The sequence below is a fragment of the Kryptolebias marmoratus genome, linkage group LG8, assembly GCF_001649575.2.
Source record: "Kryptolebias marmoratus isolate JLee-2015 linkage group LG8, ASM164957v2, whole genome shotgun sequence".
Taxonomy (NCBI): Eukaryota; Metazoa; Chordata; class Actinopteri; order Cyprinodontiformes; family Rivulidae; genus Kryptolebias; species Kryptolebias marmoratus.
The window spans coordinates 22,802,556-22,827,015 of NC_051437.1; the positions used below are offsets into that span (position 1 = coordinate 22,802,556).

General features: G+C 37.9%; 1 protein-coding gene across 1 annotated transcript in view; it reads right to left on the bottom strand.

Annotated features, from left to right (window-relative positions):
• Nucleotides 1-799: 799 nt before the first annotated feature.
• Nucleotides 800-24,460, bottom strand: part of sema3h (sema domain, immunoglobulin domain (Ig), short basic domain, secreted, (semaphorin) 3H) — a 55,028-nt gene continuing 31,367 nt past the window's right edge. Inside the window, exons 9-18 of the mRNA XM_017411354.3 lie at nucleotides 13,759-13,828; nucleotides 9,809-9,953; nucleotides 9,500-9,589; nucleotides 9,101-9,230; nucleotides 8,922-9,010; nucleotides 7,883-7,924; nucleotides 7,161-7,315; nucleotides 6,575-6,636; nucleotides 5,753-5,895; nucleotides 800-5,629 (exon numbers count right to left, since the gene is read on the bottom strand). Of these exons, the coding sequence (XP_017266843.1) occupies nucleotides 5,180-5,629; nucleotides 5,753-5,895; nucleotides 6,575-6,636; nucleotides 7,161-7,315; nucleotides 7,883-7,924; nucleotides 8,922-9,010; nucleotides 9,101-9,230; nucleotides 9,500-9,589; nucleotides 9,809-9,953; nucleotides 13,759-13,828 (1,376 nt within the window). The 3' untranslated portion in view covers nucleotides 800-5,179. The remainder of the gene's footprint in view (nucleotides 5,630-5,752; nucleotides 5,896-6,574; nucleotides 6,637-7,160; nucleotides 7,316-7,882; nucleotides 7,925-8,921; nucleotides 9,011-9,100; nucleotides 9,231-9,499; nucleotides 9,590-9,808; nucleotides 9,954-13,758; nucleotides 13,829-24,460) is intronic.

Sequence of the window (24,460 nt, forward strand, 5' to 3'; positions counted from 1 at the left end):
CTCCATTTTTTAAAATTGTCTAAATCATGCTCCGAGTTATTAGGAATGGAATGAAACATTATTAACAAAATACTGCACAGCAACATTGTAAATTGATCTTGACTGTTTAAAAGGGAGGCATGTGCTTGTCCAGAATTTATGAAGTCTGAGCAAAAAACGGCACACAATATGTGGGTAAGAACTATGAACTATGGCTGACCCATATTTTGAACAACAGTAAATTACCGTATAGTGAAGGCTGCTGGGTCTCTGGCATGACTGGAACGTATCATTCACACATGAGATTGCTCAGCAGTTGTTTAACACTGAATGATGAAGTGCTGTGGAAGTCATCTTGGCAGAAACAGATGGTGGTTTCGGTGTTGAGTGGAATGTGGCTGTTGTGCAGAGAAGGCCGTGGTGTACAGTGAACATGAAAAGCGTCGTTACTGGAGTGGAATGAATCTCGCTCTAGTGTGTCCAAACAGGACAGCGTCGCTCAAAGACATCCATTTTGAACAAGATGATTACCAAGAAAACTGTACTGGAAAATAAAATCAGACTGGGAGAGAGAAAAAATGATTTGGGATTATTTTTAGGTGAATCCTCTAGCGGGGAAAAAAAGTACAAGGTATTGGTTTTAACTTTACTGTAACAAACCCTCTATTTTTAAAAAACATAAAGAAATCACCTAAGAATGGATTTCATTGGTAATGCTTAGGGTTTCAATTGACAACATTGTTATTTCCACTGTGAACAAGTCCAGCCACAAGCACTTCAGAATGAATATATTTAAGCTAAACCACAAAACACAAATATGCTCGTTTGAAAGCAGGTCTTTATAGATATTTACAAAAAAAACCCGACTCCACTTATAAGAGAATATGCTTGATGACAGGTCTATTCTAACTGCAGAGCAGCAGCTCTGGAAAATTACAAGAGATGAGTACTAGTACAAAAATGTAAATACAGCATAACAAAGTGAAACACACAAGGTTCTTGTAATGATTGAGGAGCAGCTCTGCAACATGTCTTTTAGAGAAACACTACGAGTTCAGAAGGGTTCAACACAAGATCACTGTAGAAGTTTCACCTCTTACTTGAGTGGTGCTGAAATCTGACAAATAAATACATGTTGCACACACTTGTACACACAATATCTCACACCTCAAGGACAACACAAGTACAGTTGTGTTTGTTTTCATATTCTTTAAGCCTTTGCAATTGATGTATGTTTATATGAGTTAGTTAAATGAAATCAAAGATGGGGGTTTCTTAGTTGTAAAATAAAAAAAACATGATCTTTGTGTTGTTGAAACTGCATCTGAAGTTCCTTTTATTTCAGTTTGCCTTCATAATCCTGTTTCACGTGAGATTTAAACCTGTCTGTTGTGCAGCTGTGACGGCAGCACATTTAACAATAATATGCTGGTGAAACTTTTCAACCTTCAGGGTTGCCATGTGGACAGGCTAACCTTGTACAAATAGTTTAGTTTCGTTAGGTGAGCCTGTATTGAGTGCTTTTGAATATTAGGCGTCTTATCTACAGCAGATAACAGTAAGAAGCATCTATTTGGAGAATCCAAGAAAAAAAAATCTATTCAGAAGATGGCTCATTTAAAAGTGATTTTTCCAGATTCCATAACTCAAACCTCAAAGATTTTATAGCTAATTAGGTAAACTTAATGTTATGGATTCTTATCTTGTATTATATTTGCATCATAAAGTGGCACAGACCCGGTATGCTGAAGATAATTTTTTTGCAACAAGTTTCAAATGAAATGTGTTGCAACAAACTGAAGACCATGTTCCAACACGGCAGATCATTTGTGGAAGTAACCAAAGTTGAGAACAACCATCTGATGTTAAAGTGATGCAGTGTAAAAATTTGCAATAAAGTATTCACTTAAACCACATCAAATAATAGAGGTTTGACTTGTTTTAAATGGTGGAAATCTCCTTTTAAATAAGCCCTATTCTGAGTAACAGTTAGCTTAACTGAAGCTTAAGGTTTCTCCCTGATTAACCAAAATAATTTTACTCTGACCTCTATTTAAAGCTAATAAAACATTTATTACTCATAAATATTCTATACAACCCCCCATTAAAAAACCGAACAATCTCTTTAAAGCTAAACTGAGCTAAAAACTGGTGGTGTCAGCTAATGAAGCCCAATCTTGTGGCCAAAACTACAAAATCTGTTTTTCTGATTCCTAACAAGGTAAGTTGGATAAAATACTCTTCAGTGCACTTTGATTTTTGTCCTTATGGCTTTGAAATGTGCTTCACTTTCCTTTCTCAAACATGTGCTCACAAGTAGCTCACCAGTGGTGGCTTCTTTCATGTGGCTGTTGCCAGGAAGGCTGAAACCGAAAAGCCAAAAGCCCACATTAAGCTTCTACACTCTCTCTGCTCTGGTTTATATTTCTTAAAGCATCACAAAGTGTCTCTGATCTTTTGCTAAGCTCCCAATTTGGCAAACTTACTAGCTTGAACCTTTGTTTGAGCTTCTTTCATCTGGACTCCATAGATGTCTAACACATACAAAATACACAGAGACACACTGTAGGAATATATACAGCCAGAGGAGCAAATGTAAAAAGGGATCCAACAGGATCAAAACTTGGATATATTACAGGCTGAGATGCAGGCTCAGCATCATTATGTAGGATGAACTGAAGTATACACATAAGGATGTCATTATTGTACCTCACCATGCATGTAGACCATTCCAATAAAAGTTTAACTTTAATTTATTTTAATTATTAGGCTTTCTCCATCGTGCACTTGATTCTCTTTTGTGGCTTTAACTGAAAATCAAAACCCCGTAAGTTATCTGGAAAAAATAACAGAAAAATGATTGAAGCTTTAGATTTGTTTACCTTTTTCTGGGAAGCAATAAAAAAAAAACACAAACACAAAACAACAGCCACATTTCAAATGCTCTTTTAGTTCCTGCTGCTTCAAATTTTACTTTTAAATAGCAACAAGATGAGACAGAATATCCTAAAATAAAAAAAGAAAAAGAAAAATGAAATCCACAGGAGCTAGCGGGAAGGTGCATCAACAGAAACAAATGGTAACAACACATCAAATATACAGACAACGACAGGCCGAAGAAGATACACACATATCAGACTTTGTGGCCTGATGAGGAGCTTATCTCTAACCTTGTGAAGCAAGCTGATTAACTCCAAGTTAGAATAATAAATATCACAAAGCTGAAAAGGGATGTGGAACACTTTAACAAAAAGAACAAATCACAATTTATCGTCTTGCAAAGTAAGTGAAGTTGCTGACATCTCACAGGCTGAAGTCCAGCAGATGTCAGTTCTGTTGAGCGCTCACTCCAGGTCCATCTCTGTATAACAAAAGCTCCTTTAATATACACTGGGCCTGGTTTCTACTCTGCAGCCAGATGTTTTCACCAGCCAGAGCTGCAGAACCAGCCTTCTCACAAAGTCAGCTTATGCTCCATGGTTTGAGAAACATGCATGTTATGTACAAAATCTTCTCTTCAGTCCTTTTCAAAGGGCTGTTCATCACTTGTTATTCACCACAAGAGGAAATTTTTTAAAGCATTGTGATATTATTTTTTACAATGTTGAGTGTGCTAAGTTAACTGTCACAACCAAAGTCAAAGTAAAAACTAATTCTGTTTTTAAGAGAGCCTAAAAAAACTGAGTTTCTACTGGCTAGAGAAATGATTTACAACCTCACTGATACAAATTAGGAGTGATTCTACCTGGTATGAGTCTGCTTAAAGCCACTTAAAACATTTTTAATCTTAGCACGTTCCCTGCATGTCTGTACAATGTGGCACCGATGAACTCCTGAGAAACTAAACCAACGCTTAAAATAGAAAGGAGTGTTTTGTGTTTCGTTTGTTCCCATGTGGCAAGAAGCTGCTGCCGAATCTTATGAGTTAACATCAGAAAACCAAACCTCAAGGTGAACACAATGATGTGTCCGCTGCGACACAGAGCAACAACGTTCTGGGAAAGATCATTTGCGGCCCCATCAAAGGCGTTGTTGCGCTTTTTCTCTGCCTTTCATCATTGTGGTTGCGGTCAGTCATTTTGTGGTCAAACTGCACCTATTTGTAGAAACTGACAGAGCTCTCACTGCCGGTGAAACATACTCTGTGGGGTATATGTCGTATCTATCAGGGGAAATTCAAAAGTCCTCAGTGCTCAGGATCTAAGCAGATCTAGAAGTTACTCTGCTGGTAAACTACTACCTGGATAATTAATAACTTGCTTTTGAATGTTTTAATCCCCTAATTATCACAAACTGCTGACTATTTTCAAAACCTCTTCATTCCATGACAGATTTATTGATATCTTTTTGCTTAGTTGCACATCTGATATTTGACAGTTAGCTAATGAAGAACATCCAAATTCTATTCAACACAAACTGCCTGTCTGCATTTTTGTCTTTTTTTTACATTTGTTTTTACAATAAAGCTCATCAACAAGATGCTTTTATGCCACTGAACACCAATTCTCAGATATCTGAGAAGAAAGTGGCCTTGAACTTTGAGCACATCACATAAAAAATGCGGAAAATGCTTTCTTAAACCACAACTACCTTTTAAATTTCAACCATGGTATTACCAGCTCACTGAAATAAAAAGAAACCTGTTTTTGCCTTGAAGAAATTACTTGTAAATGTGATTGGTAACCAGTGGGAAACAATCAACCACCAGTGTGTTTCCCTCAAGGCTAAAATCACTTCAGAAGAATTGGAGGATATTTTCAAATGCTGGATTTTGCCTTGCAGAAGAATATTTTCTGTCAAAGCTCCACATGCAGAATTTTCTCTCACAAGTCCTTGACATAACACAGTTACAGACTGATCTGGGCATGCCATTCATCCTTCAGTCAACATGCTATGCAACCTAAGCTATCCTACTTTTGCTATTTTATTCACAAAGTCATTTGTCCAAGAGAAATAGTCCCCTGGTGTCCAAGTCCTCCTGTATATACTTCAGTAAATCATTATGTGTAGCTTAGCTTGAACGTTTGCCACTAAAATAAGAAGACGCCTTTTACGTTTGCAGATAAGTGCATGCACATGACAGTCTCTGTACATAAAATATGAATGTGTTTCAAAGTATAAGTTAGGTGTCTGCATGTGTGCATGTGTTTGTGTGTATGATACAGAAAGTGTGTGCGTTTAAGTCTCTGAAGATCTGTGTTCAAGCACTCCTCGGCGCCCTCTGTTGTGGCTTGCTCCTGCTCTTTCTCCCCACAGTGCGTCCTCCTCCTCCTCTTCCACCCCCATGCTTGTGCTTGTCTCCCCTCTCTTTCTCCTTGTGTGGCACCACCAGGAAGTCATTATGATGGCGTTGGTTGCGAGGAGGGCGGTATCCCAGGGCCTTGCAGTGCTGGCCCAGGTTTCCTGGGTGGATCAGGGCCATCACATCCTCGTACCAAGGCTGGGTTCCTGTGCTCTGATAGGACGACGCGGCCAGGGAAGCGAGGACTCGATTTGCAGAGGGGCTCCAAACAGCCAGGCGGACGGTTACTGCCGTCCAGTGATAGCCGTGCTCCTCCACCTGACAGTGGTAGATACCGCCATGAGAGAGCTCAGCTCGGCGAATCAGGACGCCTCGCTCGATCACAACCAGCTGGTCCCCGGTAATTACCTGAAAAAGATATGAGGGATCAGAATGTATACAGTTGACTTCGATGTAAATAAATTTATGATAAAATGTTTTGAAAACATTACACACTAAATTAAAACGTAAGAGCAAAATGTAGGCATGTACCTGGTTTAATTCAGCACTATTCTCTCCAGCTTGTTTATACCAGGTGACTGCAGCGTGTCTGGATCGAGGTAAACACTCCAGGTAGGTGCTGTTACCCTCGGCAACCATCATCACCCTCTGCTCCGCCTCTACCTGCAGCACAGCTGAAGGAAATTACAAAAAAACGATAAAAAAGTTAGTCATGTAAAAAAAAAAAAAAAAAAATAGAGCAAGTGGATTTTTTAAGATTTTATATTGTTTTTTTGTTTTTCAGAGACTTCAGACCAGTGTTATTTACAATAATTATGAGAAAAGGCCAGTTGGTTCACTTTTAAAAGAGACACAAATAAAGATTTTTTTTCTCTTCAGTTCTGTCCCTCGTTTGTAATGTAACTAAAAGAAGTGAATTTGAAAAAACAGTAAAGGGCAAAAATTGAGGGTACGTTTTACAAGTTTTTAAAAAGCAAATTAAATTAGATATGACTGCACAAGAAATTTAGGAATATTTAACTTTTATTGGAATGGTTGTGTTCTGTCTGACAAAGACTCTTAGCTGGCTACAAAATGACTGCATGACACTACAGTAACCCCCAAACCCCAAATCTGACTAAGACATACAATGCATGATGTCATAGAGTATTTCCAATTAGTGCATTTTCAGTTTTCTGATTCCTAACAGATGGTTAGGATTAGAATATGTCATATAAATCATATACATAAAAATTACACTCGTTAATTTCCACAGCCTCCATTCATTCTGTTATTATTAAATTTACTGCAACTAAATGTTGAACCATAAAGCGTCTACATACATTGCTATTTAAAATAAATTTCGCTTCTTACCTCCCTGTCGGACACACTGAGTTAGTGGATCCTCTTCCTCCCCCAAATGACGAGCATTTCTCCTGCAGAGGAACAGATTTTACAGTTAGCTGCTATTTCTTGCAAGAAGCTTCTGACAGACAATGAAAGCGTACAGAAGGTTCATGGTGATAACTTTATTTGACAAAGTCAGCTTATTGCGTAAGGTTTGTCCTGATGGTGGCACTAGAGAAAAGTTCATGTGGTGTTCAGAACTGATAGAACAGATTGGATCTACTGATGGATTCATTAGAAAACATGTTAGAGCCTCGCCACAAATATAAATGTCAGGAATATCAGGCTAATACTTTCTAGGGAAACCACATCGTTAATTAAACTGAAAATGCTTTCAATTTAATTAGAGATGCAAGCTGAGATGTAATTTGAGCCACATGTCAAACTATCAACATATGTGCTTTAACTTTTATTTTAGATGAGTAATTCATAACTGATGGATCTCCCATTCAGGGTACAGTAGAACAAACATAACTCGCAGGGGAAGCCACCCAAGACAACATAATTATATCAGTGCTGTCTGCTTTAAAAGATCTTGTGTTTTCCTGCCTACCGCCGCACAGTGGGCATGTAAGGGCTGCAGGCATGTCCATCCCAGGTGCAGTAGGGATCCCGTGCCAAGCAGCACTCGGCGCAGGCCTGACCGTAGAGCTCACACTGGTACAGGGCCAGCTGGGACACACCCTCCCTGGAGCCTACCAACAACCACTGTAGGAGGAGGAGGGAGTGGGAGACAGAAACATAGAAAGTGAGGTGAAGACAACAGATGAAAGGGGAGGAAAGATGTAGAAAGATTGATGGTCAAAGAGCAGGGAGGGAGGGACAGTGAGCAAAAAGAGGCTTTAAGTCCAGTTCTTATGAAAAACACATTCATCTTCAATGACGAGCAAAACATCCAACTCCAACAGGGAGTCTGTGTGTGTTTACGTGTGGGAGCAAAAAAATGTGTTGATGCTTGCTTTTTATATTCCAGATATGCATGTCTGCTTGTGTGTGAGAGAGAGAGCTGTTGAATTTCTCTTTTATGGAAGCCAGACTATTTTAATAATGCAAGGTGGATGTGTCTTTGTGTGGATGTGTGTGTTATCACTTCATTAAGGCACTGACTGAGGTGGGGTAACCATGGCAACTGGTGATGAAGATGTCCTTGGAGACGCAAGGTGGAGAGATAAGTGATAAGTGAGATGTTGTGCGTGTTCGTGCATGTGCGTGTGTGTGTGTGTGTAATGAAGTTTGGAAGTTTGACAGTGAGCTTCAGTCTCTCTCATCTGTTACCTTCTTCTTTGACAGAGTCATCGTTGTCACAGGTGACTTGTGCTGTGAGGAAAAGAAAAAAAAAGAAACAAACTGAGTTTATTTAGAGACAAACAGAAACAGTGGATGGATGTAGATAGATAGATAGATAGATAGATAGATAGATAGATAGATAGATAGATAGATAGATAGATAGATAGATAGATAGATAGATAGATAGATAGATAGATAACGGAAATATGATTTAAATAATTTAGAAACAAAATTTTCTAATAGAAATTAAAAGCAGATACTTTACAAAACAAGCAGAATAAAATCAGCATCCTTCTAAGGAACGCATATCGCCTTACGGCTTGTATACAAAAGTTTTAAATGTAGGTCTCATATAACCTGTTAGTGCTTGGAAAATGTGATGGATGAATCTCAGCTACAATCACACCAAATTTCAGATCAATATCTGTAAAAATGACCGATGTAGCAGTATTTGTTTGCCTAGGTGGATTAGCTGTGCTGGACATTTGAATTGGGTTGACTCTAAAAGTTAATTAGTTGGAGATGCACATCCAATGATTACTTTCTGAGATTTTACCGCGTTCCTGCGCTCTAACATGTAACAGAGCATAGCAGTGTTTCAGTATTTGGCAGAGATTGTGCATGCTTTGCTTTATTGCTCATAATTTCCAATGTAAGCAATGTGTGCTGTAGTCCTTTAGCCTGGGGTTTCTATTCATTTCATATGGTAGGATTAGATATGGAATTTATCACATCATGACTGTATTTATATTTTTAAGACCAGGCTGATTTGAAACGTCTGTGGAGAATTATGTCTTCACAGAAATGTCATCCAAAGAGTTTATTTGCGGATGTTTGAAAGGATGAACCAAAGAAAATGCTTGCAAAAAACTTCAATTTGCAATAAAAATCTCATCAACTACAAACTGATTTGCAGAATAATGATTTGTAATAAAAAAATACATTTACGCACATTATAGTTAACATGAAAACACATAAAAAAATGTTTGTAGAACATTTATGCTTTAGCAGAAACAGGTTCCTGTACCTGAAAGACCTGCAGCTGCTCCAGAGTGACCTCCTGACTCTGACCGTGCTCTCTGGGCAGATGGATGGCCTTCAGCACAAGTCCAGAGTCTGAGAAATTCAAAAATAAAAATAATTTAATAACATTAACACCAAAAAGGATCTTAGGGTTTACAAAATGGTCATCAGCTCTCTGTTTACCTGTGCCGATGAACAGGACATCATACGTGCCATCCACAGCCTCCACTCTGTCCACCAGCAGCTTGCTAAACTTGTAGTGAACACCGACTCTGACCAGGAGGGGGCGCTCTCCAAGTGGCAGCACATGTTCCTGAAAGAAAAGGTAATTACTTACATTTTTTTTAAAAAGTACAACATTAAATGTAAAGTTTTTTATTCCTACAGATCAGTCAATCCTGCTTACTGTCTCTAATATAATAATAAAAAAATGTTCTGGTTGTACTAATTCAATTTCTTCATTTTCTAAAAGACTTTGGACTAAAATATGGAGAAATATTACTTGGCTCAGTGTAAAATAGCACAAGGTCTAATTAAGTTAAATGCATGCAATGTAATAAAGTGATTGAAATTCAGCTGAACCTGCAGCAGAGGATGAGTCCTGCTGAAGAAAATCACGTCGTCAGGATATTCTCTGGTCGAGCTGTAGCTTCCATAAGTGCTGCTGGGACACTAAGAATAAAAGGAGGAAAAGATTTTTAACGTGTCGCAACATTTTCAAAGTAACTTTTAAATGTTTAAAGATGTGACACAATGAAAAACTGTAGATTCTGATGCAATTCTACGCCTTTGTTCTGAGGGTTGTTTTCATGTATAACAGCAGTCATCAGTTTTTGCTCATTAACAACATTTTAAAAAGTCTGAAGGATAATATTTTGAGTATTAACTTACAGTCCCTGGTCGTGGATAAGGCACCTTGCCTGTAAATTCTGCCCATTTATATTGAGGCCCCTCTTTGTGCAGAAAGTTTCCTTTAAAAGCTCGAACCACATCCTCCATTCGATAAACACACACCGCCGAACCATTCAGGATATCACTGAGGACAAAGCAGGAGATAATATTCCCACTTATTATTTTTTCACCAGCAGCATGAATAACAACATAAGCTGAAAGTTCCTTTGATTCTTTCTCTTGAGGAGTTGCTATGGGCTTCGGGCTGTAAGTGAAATAAAAGAAAGTGATGCGGTGCTTAGGAAGCTGTGACTCATTGTGGCTTTTCAACTTGAACTCATCAGTTCAGTGAAATGTTCTCCAACCTAAAACTCACACCGGATAAATGTGCTGCTTTAAGAGCATTGGTTCCTCCCACAACACAAACCAAACACTGCAGTTAACATACTGGACTCTGGAAGATTTTTTTTTTTTACGAAAAATGCGGTAAAGTTAAAGATTCCAGCGAAGTAGAGAGAGAGCAGACAGGAAAGCCACGTTACGATGACTCAGTGTGGTTTCCTTCAGGTCATTTGAGTGACACACATGCAGTACATGTGGTTGATCTTACTCTGGAGGATCTTTTATTCCTCCTCACTGAAAAGTTTCACTTTGGCGGTCAGATGTAAAGCAAACTTAAAATTATTTAGTACATGAAATTGTGCAACCATGCAGTAAATTCACTCATGTCTGCCTCCCAGTTGTTTTTCAGAGTCTGACACATCAAGACTTCTGATGAAAGAGACCAAAGAAGCTCCACTGGGAAAGTATTTATAAAGCCACCATCGCTGGAAGGTACATTAAAATTAAATCAGATGTTAACTCAAATAGATTTGATTTACTTTATTCGGAAGGAGCAACCACATTTGTGTTCTTTGCATCTGCAGTCTGTTTTGCAGATGTGTACAGATTGTTAAAAATGGTTGTATTTTTGTTTAAAACCTCACAAATGTTACTGCAAATGAGACTAAAATCTGGCACCAGTGGCAATAAGGTTAGCAGCAGGGGAGCCCACAAGAGAATAAAAACAAAGTTTAGTAAAACAGGAAGGCACAAACAATAATACAGGCCATATGACAGCAAAAAGCAAGATAATAAAAGAACAAAGAACAGAAGAGAGATTTACAGTTCACACATTTAAATTCATCACAGCATTCAAAGGCCTGTGTGTGTGTGTGTGTGTGTGTGTGTGTGTGTATGAGTGTGAGCAAGTCTGACTGTACCACGGGGACAAGTTTCCATTCAGAAGGAATGACCCATCTGCACCCTGCACTGCTGTGGTTGCGACCCCACCCAGTGTGATGCTTTAGATTTCTGTCCATTCCCTGCTAGGATTCCAGACATTTTCCACATCCACAGAAAAAAAAAGGAAGAAGGCCTACACCCTGCTCCACCACACCAAGTGTTGTCATACTTTTGTTGCTACTGTGGAGCTCTGGAGTCAGGCTCAGAAACAGGCATGTCATGCCAGCAAAACCTTGGAGAAAATGAGAAACCCCAGGCTTTCTTAGTTTCATTAGTTTCTTAGTTTATTTAAGGTTTTTTTTTTCAAACCTTTTTCCTACACCATCATTTCAGAGACACGGCCTCTTTTATTTGTTTAGCTGTCTTCTGTTTCAGTCTTACTGAGCCTTTTCTGTTTGACAGTCATATTGTACCAGAAACATTCTCTTTCTGCATTTTCTGATATGAATGAATTAGTGGAGTCTCCTCAAGCTGAGGAGTTCAAGTTCAGGAGAGCTGGTAGGATGGAGCGGGAGATAAACTGAGTGATCGGAGCCTTGTCCTCAGTAATAAGGGTGTCGTGGGGCTTTGGTCTGTCGTGGGGAAAAAAAGACCAGACTGTAGCAGTCACATTTGTTTTGAGAACATTGCATATTTTTGTTTATGAAATTAGCTTTATGATCCACTGAATTCACTTGATTGAAATAAATTGCTGAAATAATTTTTATTTGCTATGTTCCTTTATAGCCTGTCAGCAGATTGTGTTAAAAAAATACCCCAAAATACACAGATTGGTCTCACAATTGGTGAGCTGATAATAATGTGATGATGGAGCCTCACGTGATGTTCACATGAATGCATGTTTCATTCATGAATCACAGTGACATAAGACTGTGGGAGGTGTGAAGCTCACAGGATGTGACACAAACATCTGCGTGTCTCACATGACAGAGTAACACGAAGTATCACTGTTCTGTCACAAACACTCAGCCTCAGTACCATGTCTTCTACGATTAGGATTTGGAACAAAGCTTGTGCTGATTTGCTACGTATTTAAAGATTAACAGAACTGAAGATATTTTTTTTTTACTTTTTTTTTTTTAGTTATGAAAAAAAAAAAAAAAAATCTTACCTGGTAAAGCCACAGGGAGTACTGTGACATGTTCAATTAGTAGGATTTAAAAAATTTTATATTTGCTAGGAATTTTGAAAAACCTCTAGTATTTAAAATGAAGATGTTATGTATTTGGTTTGCTGTCTGGCTTGTGGTGAGATAATCAGTAACTGATACTTTAAAATGGCCTCCACTCTCATTAGTGGTTCAATTTACAAAATTCTTTTAAGCCAATAAAATTACATTTTTATTTTAATTGTCATTATCTCCTCGATTGACACTTTTAAATCTATTTTGTTATTTTGATGTTATTTTTTAGAAGCTGTTCCCAAAACGTATGAAATTCTTTTGTTACAACACTTTTATTTTTAGAAAAGTACTTTTTAAAACTAAAACAATACGCAAACCCCATTTCTAAGACATTTTGGAACTTTATGCTAACTCCAGAAAGAGAAGTCTGCATTACTGAGATTCAAACCAGAAATCTTCTTACTGTGAGGCATCAGTGTTAACCACTACACCACTGTCCCAAAAACAACAATTCGTAATTTGTTCATTAGCAGGCACGTGGATAAAAAAATATATATTTTCAGTGACCAACATATTAGTAATTACACAACATATTGATTACTGATGATTATTATTATTATTAAGCAAAGTAGCTTGGAAGTAGGGTAGAAAACAGTCAAAGTTCATAGCTGCCTTCAGAAATCTAACTTAAACTGTATTTAACATAGAAGAGCTCATATATCAACTCTGCAGAGTATTCTGCTGACGTCTTGAGACATGAGCTTATCTCAGACGGACAGAAACACAGCGAACACATGTTCTGTGGTCAGATGAGCCCACGTTTCAGCTTGTTTGTGGGGAAAAACGGAGGCCTGTGGCCAAAGATGAGAAAGAGCATTCAGGCTGCTATTACCAAGGAAACAAAAAGCCTGTGATGTTCTGGGGGTGCGTCAGGGCATATGGCCTGGATGACTTGCATATGTGGGAAGGTATTAAGATCCATAGGCGTACACTGGAACTTAGGAGAGACTTTACTTCCATCAAGGCGATCAAGGTCTGTGGTTATTCCAATGAGAGAATACCAGAACCAGATTCTTAATGACCTAAGCCAGGAAACCTTCACAGACCCACAGTATGTGCGCTCGACTGGCCTCACTGGCTTTCAGATGTGTGTCTAAGGTTTTGCTTTTAGAAAACTTTTCAACTTTTCAGGATACTGTATTTGAACCTTATTATATCTACACCTCCTGCACATACAAGGCTTTCAGTAGCTCAGCTGGAAGTGTCTTTTCTTCTTCCAATTCCACATTTATTTTCTCCACTTGACATTTAAAGATCTCCTCCCCTGCATAAAAACTAAATCTAAATATACAGTGCCTGACTGTAGAAACTGATAAATATCTTTAACTCAAACAGTTTGAACTCCCTCTGTGTAGGAGGGAGAATCTGCTCACATAGTGAAAATTATAGTCAGTTTCTCTCACTGTACATAAGCAAGAATGCACATGATTTAGAAAGTACATTTTACTCTATTCCCATGATTTCTGCACACAAAGGTATTTACCTTGAAGTGGTAAACAGGGCATAGATGAGAGGATTCTTCTTGTCCTTCCCTTGAAGAATAAAAATGTCCTCTGAATCCATAGAGAATAGGAAAAACAGGGATGAATGGATCAGATGAAGAGAAAGAACAAGAGACAAAAAAGGTAAAAGATTAGTTAAACCACACATGCAATGAACATTTATAGCAGTAACTGTATTACATTAAGTTGCACTGTATGTGTCTGACTATAGGTGAGTAATATTCAAAAGTCCTAGTAGCGATCTATGTTTGTGCGTTTAAGTTAGGTACTTTGTATTCATTATGTGTATGCCAGTGTGTGTATCAGAGTATATGCATCTATCAGTGTGCTGTGTGACTAATAGAGTTGGGCATACTGGCAGCATGGCTGACTGGCTGCCTGTAATGAATCTGTAGCCATTAATAACCAGCCGCAGTGGGAGAGCTGAGGGCCGAGTCCGCCGCAGGAGGACAACACCTGCTGTTCCACACACCAACATCACACCTCAGCCTTCACTCTTCATATCACAAACAGCAGTTCACAACATTTTTATGTTTTCTCACTTTGGTGTTGCTCTAACTGCGCTCTCTCACGCAGAGCAATCAGGTGGAAACTCATGTTCCCGCCATCTGTCCATCTTTAAGAGCTGATGATTCAAACGCTATCAGTTCAAACCAAATTGGGCTTAAACAGGTGAAAATACGGGTGGGTTTTAAACAACACTGAATGTGGAATTTTAACTTCATTTTCACAATTGATTTCAAAATTATCTGTATAAATATGGACCCTTTAATAGAAAGCAATTAATCTTTTTCCTTTTCAGCAAGCACACGACAAATACTTAAAGAGAAATCCACTTGTCTGGTTCAGATGAGAAGAAATTATTTTACTTTAAGTAAAATAATCTGTCTCATCATTCTACAAAAAAATAGGATAAACAGACCAACTTTTTCTAAAGACTCCTGGGTTCAGGAGAAGATCCATTTGTGTGACAGAAACAAATAATCAGTTCATACTGGTAGCTCCTCAGTTTGTTTCAGTTTTCTTTCTGTCTACTTCTTGTTGTCTCAAGCCCCATTTACAGTCCTCCAAATATTTTTTGGAAGAGATATATTTTTTCTCAGTTCATATTTATTTCTAAGTCCACTTGATACTAACAAAAACATTGAAATACCCATGCCAGACCATTAAGTGGCTAGAGCACCCACATTAACATATCAAAATACAGGAAAAAAAAACATTCTTAGCTTAGCTTAAGATTCTCCCAAAACCTTTTTTTTTTTACCCATACTGTTTACAATTTCCTCTTTCAGCACACATTCAAAAATCAAAAATTGACAACAATGTGATTCAAATAAAATGAGACAGACAGAGAAAAAAAAGATAAAAATGACCGTCCAATTCTTTTGGTTTCTAAAGTACAAAGTAAAAATGAGCATGCCAAAAAAATAGGCTGCAGCATCATCATGTCTGTATTAAGAGTCCATGTGAAGACAGCAAGAACAAAGTCTTTAAAAATCTCCCCTTTTCTCACAAAAAAAAGCATTTTAGTTTTTGAACACAGGGTGCAAACAAAGCAGAAAATGTATTATCTGTTTCCAATCAATTATTCTTTGTTTTTCAGTTTATTCAGCTGAGAGTTGTGGGGAACAAACTCAACAAAAGAACTCAAACTCCATATAATTACAAACTCACATTTAAACAGGATCAGGTAATTATTTTACATGAATAAGGAAGTTTATTAAGGGCGGGATGTTTCAAACTTAACTGAGAAACATAAAGATTCAGTTCAGAACAACTTGCCCCATTCTAGCAAATTGTGACACATCCAGTTTTGCTCATTGTTGTCTAATTGGGTTGTTTGCTGTCACAGTTCACACAAGACCTGAGCTTTTTTCATAGTTTATTTAAACCACAATAACTCCAAGGATTGTCTGTGTTGCCTCAGATAGGAGCTGGGAATGTTGTTATCATCCCATCACAACAGCAGAGAAGAGAGCACTTTGTTTTCCGAGAGGCGTGCTGTGATAATCTATAAATACATGACTTGATTCAGCTCCTGGGGTATATTTGCCAAATAGCTTTGAAAGATTTAGAGACTCACAGAGCTCAGGCTAATGCTGACACACAGTGTTAGCAGAGAGTAGACTTGTCGGTCTGCCTTTTCGTCTTTTAGGTCGGGCATAAATGAGTATCTGATTAAACAGAAGGAACAAAATGATAAGAATAGGGCCGACAAATGTGGAACTGGTTGAGTTACAACAATGGTTCTGAGTTTCTAAAATAAATTTATACAGCAGACACGATGTGTAAGGAGGGAGGTGTAAATTAGTAATAAGTGCACCATTTTTGTATTTCCACTTTTTGGATTGTAATAATTTTTTGAATAATTAAAGGACAAGTTAAAGGTCATATTTTGCCCTCCTCTCCCACGCTGAAGTGCTTTGGTGATGGAGACGGCAAAACGTATCACAGTTCCCACATTCTTGTCATTCCTCCTGCTTCAGGTGGCCTCCATGGAGCTACAGCCTGCAGGAAGGCTAATCTCATCTCACAATAACACACGCATCAACACACACACACCAGCACACACAGTGACAGGGCGCTGCCACACATCAAACACAAAGAAATAAAAAGCATGCATCCCTACACATATGATGGTAGTTTAAACTTTGCAGCTTGTACTTTGTTCAGTCCTTTAATATAGTACTACTTCACTATTGCATGTTTTCTTTTTAGGCTATATTTTCTTTTGCATCTTAATAATTATAATTATTTTCTGATCCTCTCCTTTATTCTTGCTATAGTTTACTTCTGTTAACCAATTTCATTATTTTTGTTGTTGTTAGTGCTCTTTTCTGATTCACATTTCAGAAAAAATGTCTCCTTGTGCTCAAACTCTTTCATCAATCAAAAACGTCATTGTCTCCTGTGTTGTTGTTTTTTCCACCTCCCTTCTACTTGTCTTAAATGACTTTCTTTAGGGTGGTTTGTTTTATTACTCTGGATGATGTATATGCATGCTTTTATCCAAAGCTCCTCAGTGTTTTAGAGGGAGTTTAAAAAAAAGCACTGGATGATTTGTAAGGACTGTGCTCAGTTTTATAGCTACACGAGCAGCCCAGTGGGACCCATCTGAGTGTAGTTAACAGGCACTATCTCCTAAAACCTGCTGGAAACATTGATGAGATGGTAATCGGACTGAACAAAGACCTGATAAAACTAATTTTTAGTGCACCCCGGCGAATACTTGACCTTCAGGTATCTGCAGCTGATCTACAGAGGTGGACAGAACCATATCTGACCAAACATGGCTGGTGTCTGCTTGTGGGGAAACACTTTTGAGATGTGGAAAGATAAACAATCCTTTATGTGCAGAGACTAAAATTTTGGAGAAAAGCTTTTAAGCAGCACTCAGTAAAGACAAATCTAAGAATGCACTCTCAGTGACACATCTGAGCAAAGTAAAAACTGAGGACGAGGTAAATAATGTAAGGTAGATGTAAATTTGCCAGAAAAGAACAACTGCTTTAAGCTAAATGCTAACATTAGCGTGTAAACATGGCGCTAATTAAAATGATTGGCTGGTGAAATGTTTACTTTCCTAATTTAACATCAGCATCATCATAGTTTGTTGCATGATGATGCTGACGTTTCTATATCTGCTAGTATATTCTGCATTCTTTACATGGCCATGGGCTTTTACAAGAGAGCAGACTTTTCCAACAGTTCTTAACTTTTTACTTAGCAGTCACTGACTAAAGGTTTGGAACTGGGTATGATTAGAAAAGTGTGCATAATTCAGGATAAGATATTTTACAGAAAAAAAAGACAAGAGAAAGGTTGCCATCACAGAACTTCCTAAAAGTGAATGTACGTTTTAGAAATGTATGAAAAGTATCAGTAAAGATTTTCTGTGGAGACTAGTCTCTAACATCTGAAAAACTGGGAGATGTTGACAGAAGGTTAATTTTGAAAAACTAAACAACCAAAAAGTAAAAAAAATGGCAGTGATGGAAATAAAAGATCACCAATGATGTCACACTTGTGCTACCTGGACAGTTATGTTTTAAGCCTGGGTGCAAGGGATGCTTTGTAACTTGTAAAAGTAAATACACTTTGCTCAAAGTTGCTTAAGTCTTGAGTAAAACTAATAAAAACTTTGGTGTTTATTAACTCTCTTGTAAAAAGAGCTGAATCCGTGCCGATTTCTTCAAAGTTACACTCTTTCTTTTCAGAACATCAACGCACATTCATCTCTACATCCAAACATTGTTAAAGTTTGGCAAAAGATTTGTTTTCTTTTTACAGACTCTAAAGAAGGCGTCTCAGTTATTTACAGCTCAGCCTGGCAAAAATTCACTCATGACAAGTTTAACTCACAGCTGATTCATTGGTGTTCTTCATCACTTCTAAATCTCTTTGCTGTTTGATTCATTTCTAAGTCAGGCAGGAAATAAATTTATACACACGCACCTATCACAGGTGTTTAGTGCAGGATATATGAGGTCAGCCTGCTTCTGTACATCCATTTTGACCTGACTTGGTGTTACCAGATGAGTGAGGGAGAATGTTTAAAGTAAGTAAGGAGCACTGATTTAAAGTTTTAATTATGTAGTAGTTATATAAACAGCTCCATGTTCTCATATCTTTTTAACAACACCCTCTTTCTCAGTCTCAAATGCCCTCCCTCTGAATCATCATCATCTCCTCTTTTCTTTCTGACTCTATCTTCTTATCAGCTGCTCGTCTCATTTCCACTTGACTCTACCTGGATATCCCAGAATCCCTCTGGGTGTCTCTCCTTTTCTTTGTTTCTCACTTTCACCGCACCTCCCAGTCTCCATCCCTCCATCTCTTTGTCCATCTGTCTGTCTGGCCTATTTTCTCTGGAGGATTGTTCTTGTGTCTCCTTCTCTAAACAAAACGAGGCTGTTTCCCCCCTGAGGGAAGATAGTCTTGTCTCACCCACAGACCTGCAGCCTTGGCCCCTATCTTTCTTCTCCTCCTGCTCATCCTAATTGTCTGGATAATACCCCTATTCTCCTCATTTTCCACTGTTTCCTCCTTCCCTTTCAGTCCAAAAACCCTGAATACCAACATCCACCTCTTACTGGCTCTTCCTCCTTTCTCTCACCTTTAAGAGCATACATACTTATACTTATGTGCATTTTTTCTTAAATGCCAATAAAAATCCAGCTAATGTCAGTCCACTTCTGGTCAGATGGAATAAAATCAATTGGATAAAAACAGAAACACTATACCCAAGCTTCTTTAAGGTCCAGTTTATAAGTCTTTGTGAGGAATAATTTGCTTCTCCTCATCAATACTCTTCTTCCTTTATCCTTTCCTTGTCACGTAATTTGCCCTGTCTGCTATTGTTTTGATTTATTTCCCGTGCTCCTCCTAATCATCTAAACTTTCCTCCTCCCTCTTCCCCTCCTCCTTAGTCTTCTAACAGTTTAAAAGCAGCAACACTTTGATAACAGCTTCTACACCACTCATCATCTCCCTTCTCCTCCATCCTCTGCCCTCTTCCCACTCGTTCCCTTCCCGCCCCTTCAGCTCCTCTGAACCAAAGCCCCACATTTCTCCATCTATCCTTCTCTTCTGTGTCTCTTTTAAACTTGGCCTTTATTTTAGTACGCCAGCAGTGATGGATTAGACAGGCTCAACGGAGGAGTTACAACAAAATTAATTTTCTTCATCATCTCTATTCATGGTTTTTTTTCTGCCCATTTTTAGCCAAGTATAGAAGTTGAGGCAAGAAAGCAGTAGAAAAAAACCCAAAAACATTTGTTAGATTTATCTGACAGGATTTTGATCACTACTGCTTTCTTGGTTCATGTTTGGAGCGAGCTGAAGCTTCTTTCCATCATTTCTTTTTGACTTTTCTTATTGAGTTTTTCTTTACTGCCTCCAAATATGACAACTGATCTAAAGACATGGTCTAGTTTAAGATGAAAAATGATAAATAAATAAGAATTTTACATGAAAAATGAAGCCCATATAACATCTTTCATAGATCGTAGAACTAACAATTACAAAATTACTGTACAATTTTGCAAACTCTGTTTTCTTTTTGGCTCAAAAAAACCCAAAATCTGACAACAAAAAAATATTGTTTAGTATAAAATATTATGTGTTCCTATTACAATTAAAGATTCTTTGTAAATCAAAACTGAAAACACCATAAATCTGTAGTGCTTGTTGTGGGAAATTGTACAATAATCATATTTTCCCAGGTCCAATGGCTTGGCAATAGCAGCATGATTTTATCAATCTGGTAGAAATAAAAACATAAAAGTGTCAGAACAGCTCAAGTGAAGTTTAAAAACCATTGAAAATGTCTCATGTTGAGGCTCTGAAACAGGTGCTTGACTGTGGTGGATTAAAAGTAATGCTGTGGATCCATTTCTCCAGTTTTTACAGCAGCTGGTGGCTCACTCTCAGCTCTGACTAAAGATATGCATTTAAAAGTAATGAAATATGTTTTTCACAATTTGCCACAGCTTCTAGAAAAATCAAAAAACACTTCTTAGCTTTGTGTCATTCTTCCGAGTTATCCCTTGCAGGAATAACTTGAATGCTCTGAATAATGGCAGAGAACAACGAAAAACTAATGTTTCAAACAATGAAAAACAAGCCAATTACCTCAAAAATGCAGAATCTGAAGTTTTAAACAGTACAGATACTTGAATTAGTATATACAAATCAGTCTCTCAAACTAGCAACATTTTAATTTAATTTCTAGACTGAAAAATACGTTAAATGACTTTCTAAGATTGATGTTTTTGTTATTGTTTACACATATTTTGGACTGTTTATGACTTTAATTGTCCATCATTTTAACAGAACTTCATTTTGTCTGTATTTATTTACAATGAATTTACAGTGGAGGTTTGTTTCCACACACTTAAGAAAACAAATGTCTAGTTGACTGGATGGATTCTCTGTAAAACCATCATGGTTTCTCTGCTTCAGTACCATCTACAAACCGTTCCAGACACGTTTTGTCTTTCCAGTTTATGGAACGAGTACGAGTGCTGTTCTTTGTCTGGAACAAAACTAAATCTTACACACCCAGACAAAAACAGATGACGAAAATGGCTGAAAATACCTCAGTGTTTCTACTGTCAAGACACCAATTCCAGCCACAAAAAGATGTCTGTCTCGAACACTAAAACCTCATAGCATGACTCTCCTCTGGACTAACGACCACAACAACAGGGACGACAGCAGAACCCAACTGAGAACCTTTTCCTGTGAGATAGATTCAAATCTGAACTTTTTCAGCTTCCACTTGACAAGCTTTTGAATAACTATGGTTCAGTGAGGCATGAATTTTTCCACACGAGTGGCGTCAATAAAAAGAGTCAAGGGGTTGACAGTGAGACACATGAAAGTGAACAAAGCCACTGCGAAAACAAAAACAACAGAACAATAAACTCTAAGCAATCGCCTTTTGAATCAGTTCATGTGGCGATTGCACACCAGATGCTTTGTTCAAAACAAATAGGAAAATAAAGTATATTAAAAAAAACACTGTTTATAACCGTACATTACCACAGGCAAATGATTTCTAAACCGATGCTTTTGTTTATGTTAAGCCACAAAAACAATCTTTACTAAAGCTTTATTGTCAGGTAATAATTCAAGTTTTAGAACATCTGGTTATGATAATAAATCTTCTGTTTACAAGAGGTAGGAAACTGTATCTTTTTACATTGTTGCCGCCGAACGGTGAAGGTGGAAGAAATTATTTTTGCCCGTGTCTTTATCTGTTTGTGTGTCTGTTACCAACATATCTCATAAACCACAGAATGGATATTATTGAAACTTTCAGGAAAGAATCACTGGATGTGCGTCTATAACTTTTGAAGCCAACCCAATTCAAGATGTCCGCTACAGCCAACAAAAACGGCTATATTTCAGATATTACTACAGATATTATTACAGATATTAAGCCTAAATTTGGTGTGATTGTAGCTTAGAGTCATTCACAACACCTACTACAAGTGCTATCCATTTCACAAGATCTTGGCTTGAAATTTTAGCATTAACCACAGGACAGATTTGAATGAAACTTTCATCTACAACCAGCTAACTTTTTGAGTCAATCTGGTTCACAATGGCTGCCACAGCTAATCAACCTTAGCCAACACAAAAATGGCAATAACTCAATAAATTTAGATATTAAGCTAAAGTTTGATCTGGTAGTAGCTGAGAGTCATTCCCAATCCATACTCTGAGCATGGCATCTTTCAGTATTGCATGAGATTGCTTCTAACCTTAATTTGTTTCCTAAAATTTAATAAAATACTTGAAGCTGAGTGAGAACCTTTTAATTCACCATTTCAACACTTGCTGACTCAAAACTAGCATTAATGGTTTGATTTAACATGATCATAATACATGTTTCTATGAAAAGAACTGCGATCCCCACTGAGACATTTTAAGTTGTCCAAGTATCTGCAAACACCAGGAGGCAGCCATCATTGCTATTTGTGACTTTTGGTGATAATTAAACACACAGATTGCTGAAAATGTAAGCATTCATGCAGCCTTGCACCTGGTGTCTCATTTTAACATATTGATTTGTGGGTTTTTTTTTAATCGCAACACCTGCACAACCTTCCCCATATTTTAATTACCAAGTTTTCTCTTTCCCTCTCACACACACACACACATCCAGGTGGCGTCCACCGCTTTGCTGTGGGACCCGCAGGGCGTCTAAGGTTTATGGGTTCTGTAGTGTTTCTGTTTGACAGAGCATAGCATAAACAAAACACTGACAGCGTTCTTAACCTCATGTGTTAATCTTCTGTATATGGGATCTGTGGTTTGTGTCTTTGTGTGTGTGTGTCTGTGTGTTGCTGAAGTGTGTTCATAAACAAATTTATATGGACCCTTATCAGATGTGTAAAACATGGCCACAGGCATGCATGGGTGGATATGTTTATGCTTCTTGACGAGTCTGAACTGTTTTGTGTACACAGGCAAGCTGAGGCTGGCGTAAGTGTGTTAAAAACAAAAAATCTGGAGATCTGCGTGTGTCTGCGTGAACAGTGTTTGTTAATATGGCATGTGAGTTTGTGTAAGAGTTACACTAGTTGAAACAGTGAAAATTTGACTGTTTATGAGTTAATTTACAGCACACATAAATTGCCATTCTGAGCACGGGTATCTCTGCTTACTCTACAGGTTCTGTTTGTATGAACAGCTGAGATAAGAAACTGTCTGCATGTCTTTTTTTAATAGTCCCAATTACCCAAAGGTCCAGTAAAAGCTCTGGGTGAGGTGAATGGCAGCAAAGCGGTCCAGAAGAAGCGTCTTGGTTTGAAATCTAGAGGCCCGTGCAAACATCTTCAATATGCTCCATTTCATCCCTTATTTTACGTCTCCAGTTTTTTTCACAGATTTATGATGGCATGTTTATGTCCTGACCTTATTCCAGTCTATCCTACCGTGGTTGTCTCTCTGTAACCAACCAGCACACGTCTCTCCCTAATGGATAAGGCACGGGCCTCCCTAACCCTGGGGCTGTGGGTTCAAGTTCCATCTGGGGTGAAAGGTTTCTCTTTATAGATAAATAAACGGCTTGAAGGCATAAACCAGCTACAATTCACTCAATTTGTTTTAACAAGCTAGTCAATTTCTTTAAACTCCAAACTTAAAGCAATAGTTCAGATCTTTTAAAGTGAGGTTCTGTAGAAGGTTATGAACAATTAATATCTTACCTGTTGTAGATAGCTTTTTCACTGACCTCAGTTTAAAGAAGTTTTGACCAGACTGAAGAGCTAAATGCTAGTCCAAGCACAAGCAAGATCAAAATGGATTGTTGCCACCTTAAAATAACTTAAATCTAGAAAATTTCATTGTGGTTGATACAAACACTTGTGCCCCAGGTTGCACCGGAAGTGCTACAGCTAGCTGCTGTTTGCATCAGCAAATAATAATAGTATTCTAAGTAAATAACCATGTAATGTGAAAAAGATGGTGGTGTAAAGGTTTATGAAATAGTGCTCACATACACTGCTGTAAGAATTTGGTCCTGGCCTTACTCAAACTGGCTGTTAGTTCATGAATCTGGTCAGAATCAAACTGTGTTTCTTTAAGCTGAGGTATCACAAAGACCTATCTGCTCCAGGAAAAGTTATGATTGCTCATAACCTTTACACAGAATCCCATTTCAAAATTATCTAAACTATCGCTTGAATTGTTCCATATCGAGGACGGAAGGATAATATAAACTGGACACAAGTATGGGATGTTTTCTTACCAGCTGGTTAAAAAAAATGAATTAATTGTTCCAAATATATTTAGAAGAGTATTACTACTGTATGCCAACAGCTGAATTCAGACTAACTGAGACTGGCAAACACAAAAAATGAAGTCAAAGTTCACTGAAACAAATTAAAGACTAAAGAAAATACCCAGAAAACATGAACAGACACAGACAGCTGACTGAAGGACATTAGTGTGAATCCTCCATGATGAATAAACTCACACTGAATGTTGAAACTTGTTGCCATGGTAACCAAGGCTGAAGCTCAATGACAAACTCAAGGTGACCTATTGGGGTGTTGGTCACCGTGGTAACGGTGTAGCTATGCAGACATATACAGTCAAACGAGGCGGCGGTTAAGCCTTTTCAAGATCCCTCAGTCTGTGAACTCTCTTTCATCACCTCAAAACAACAAC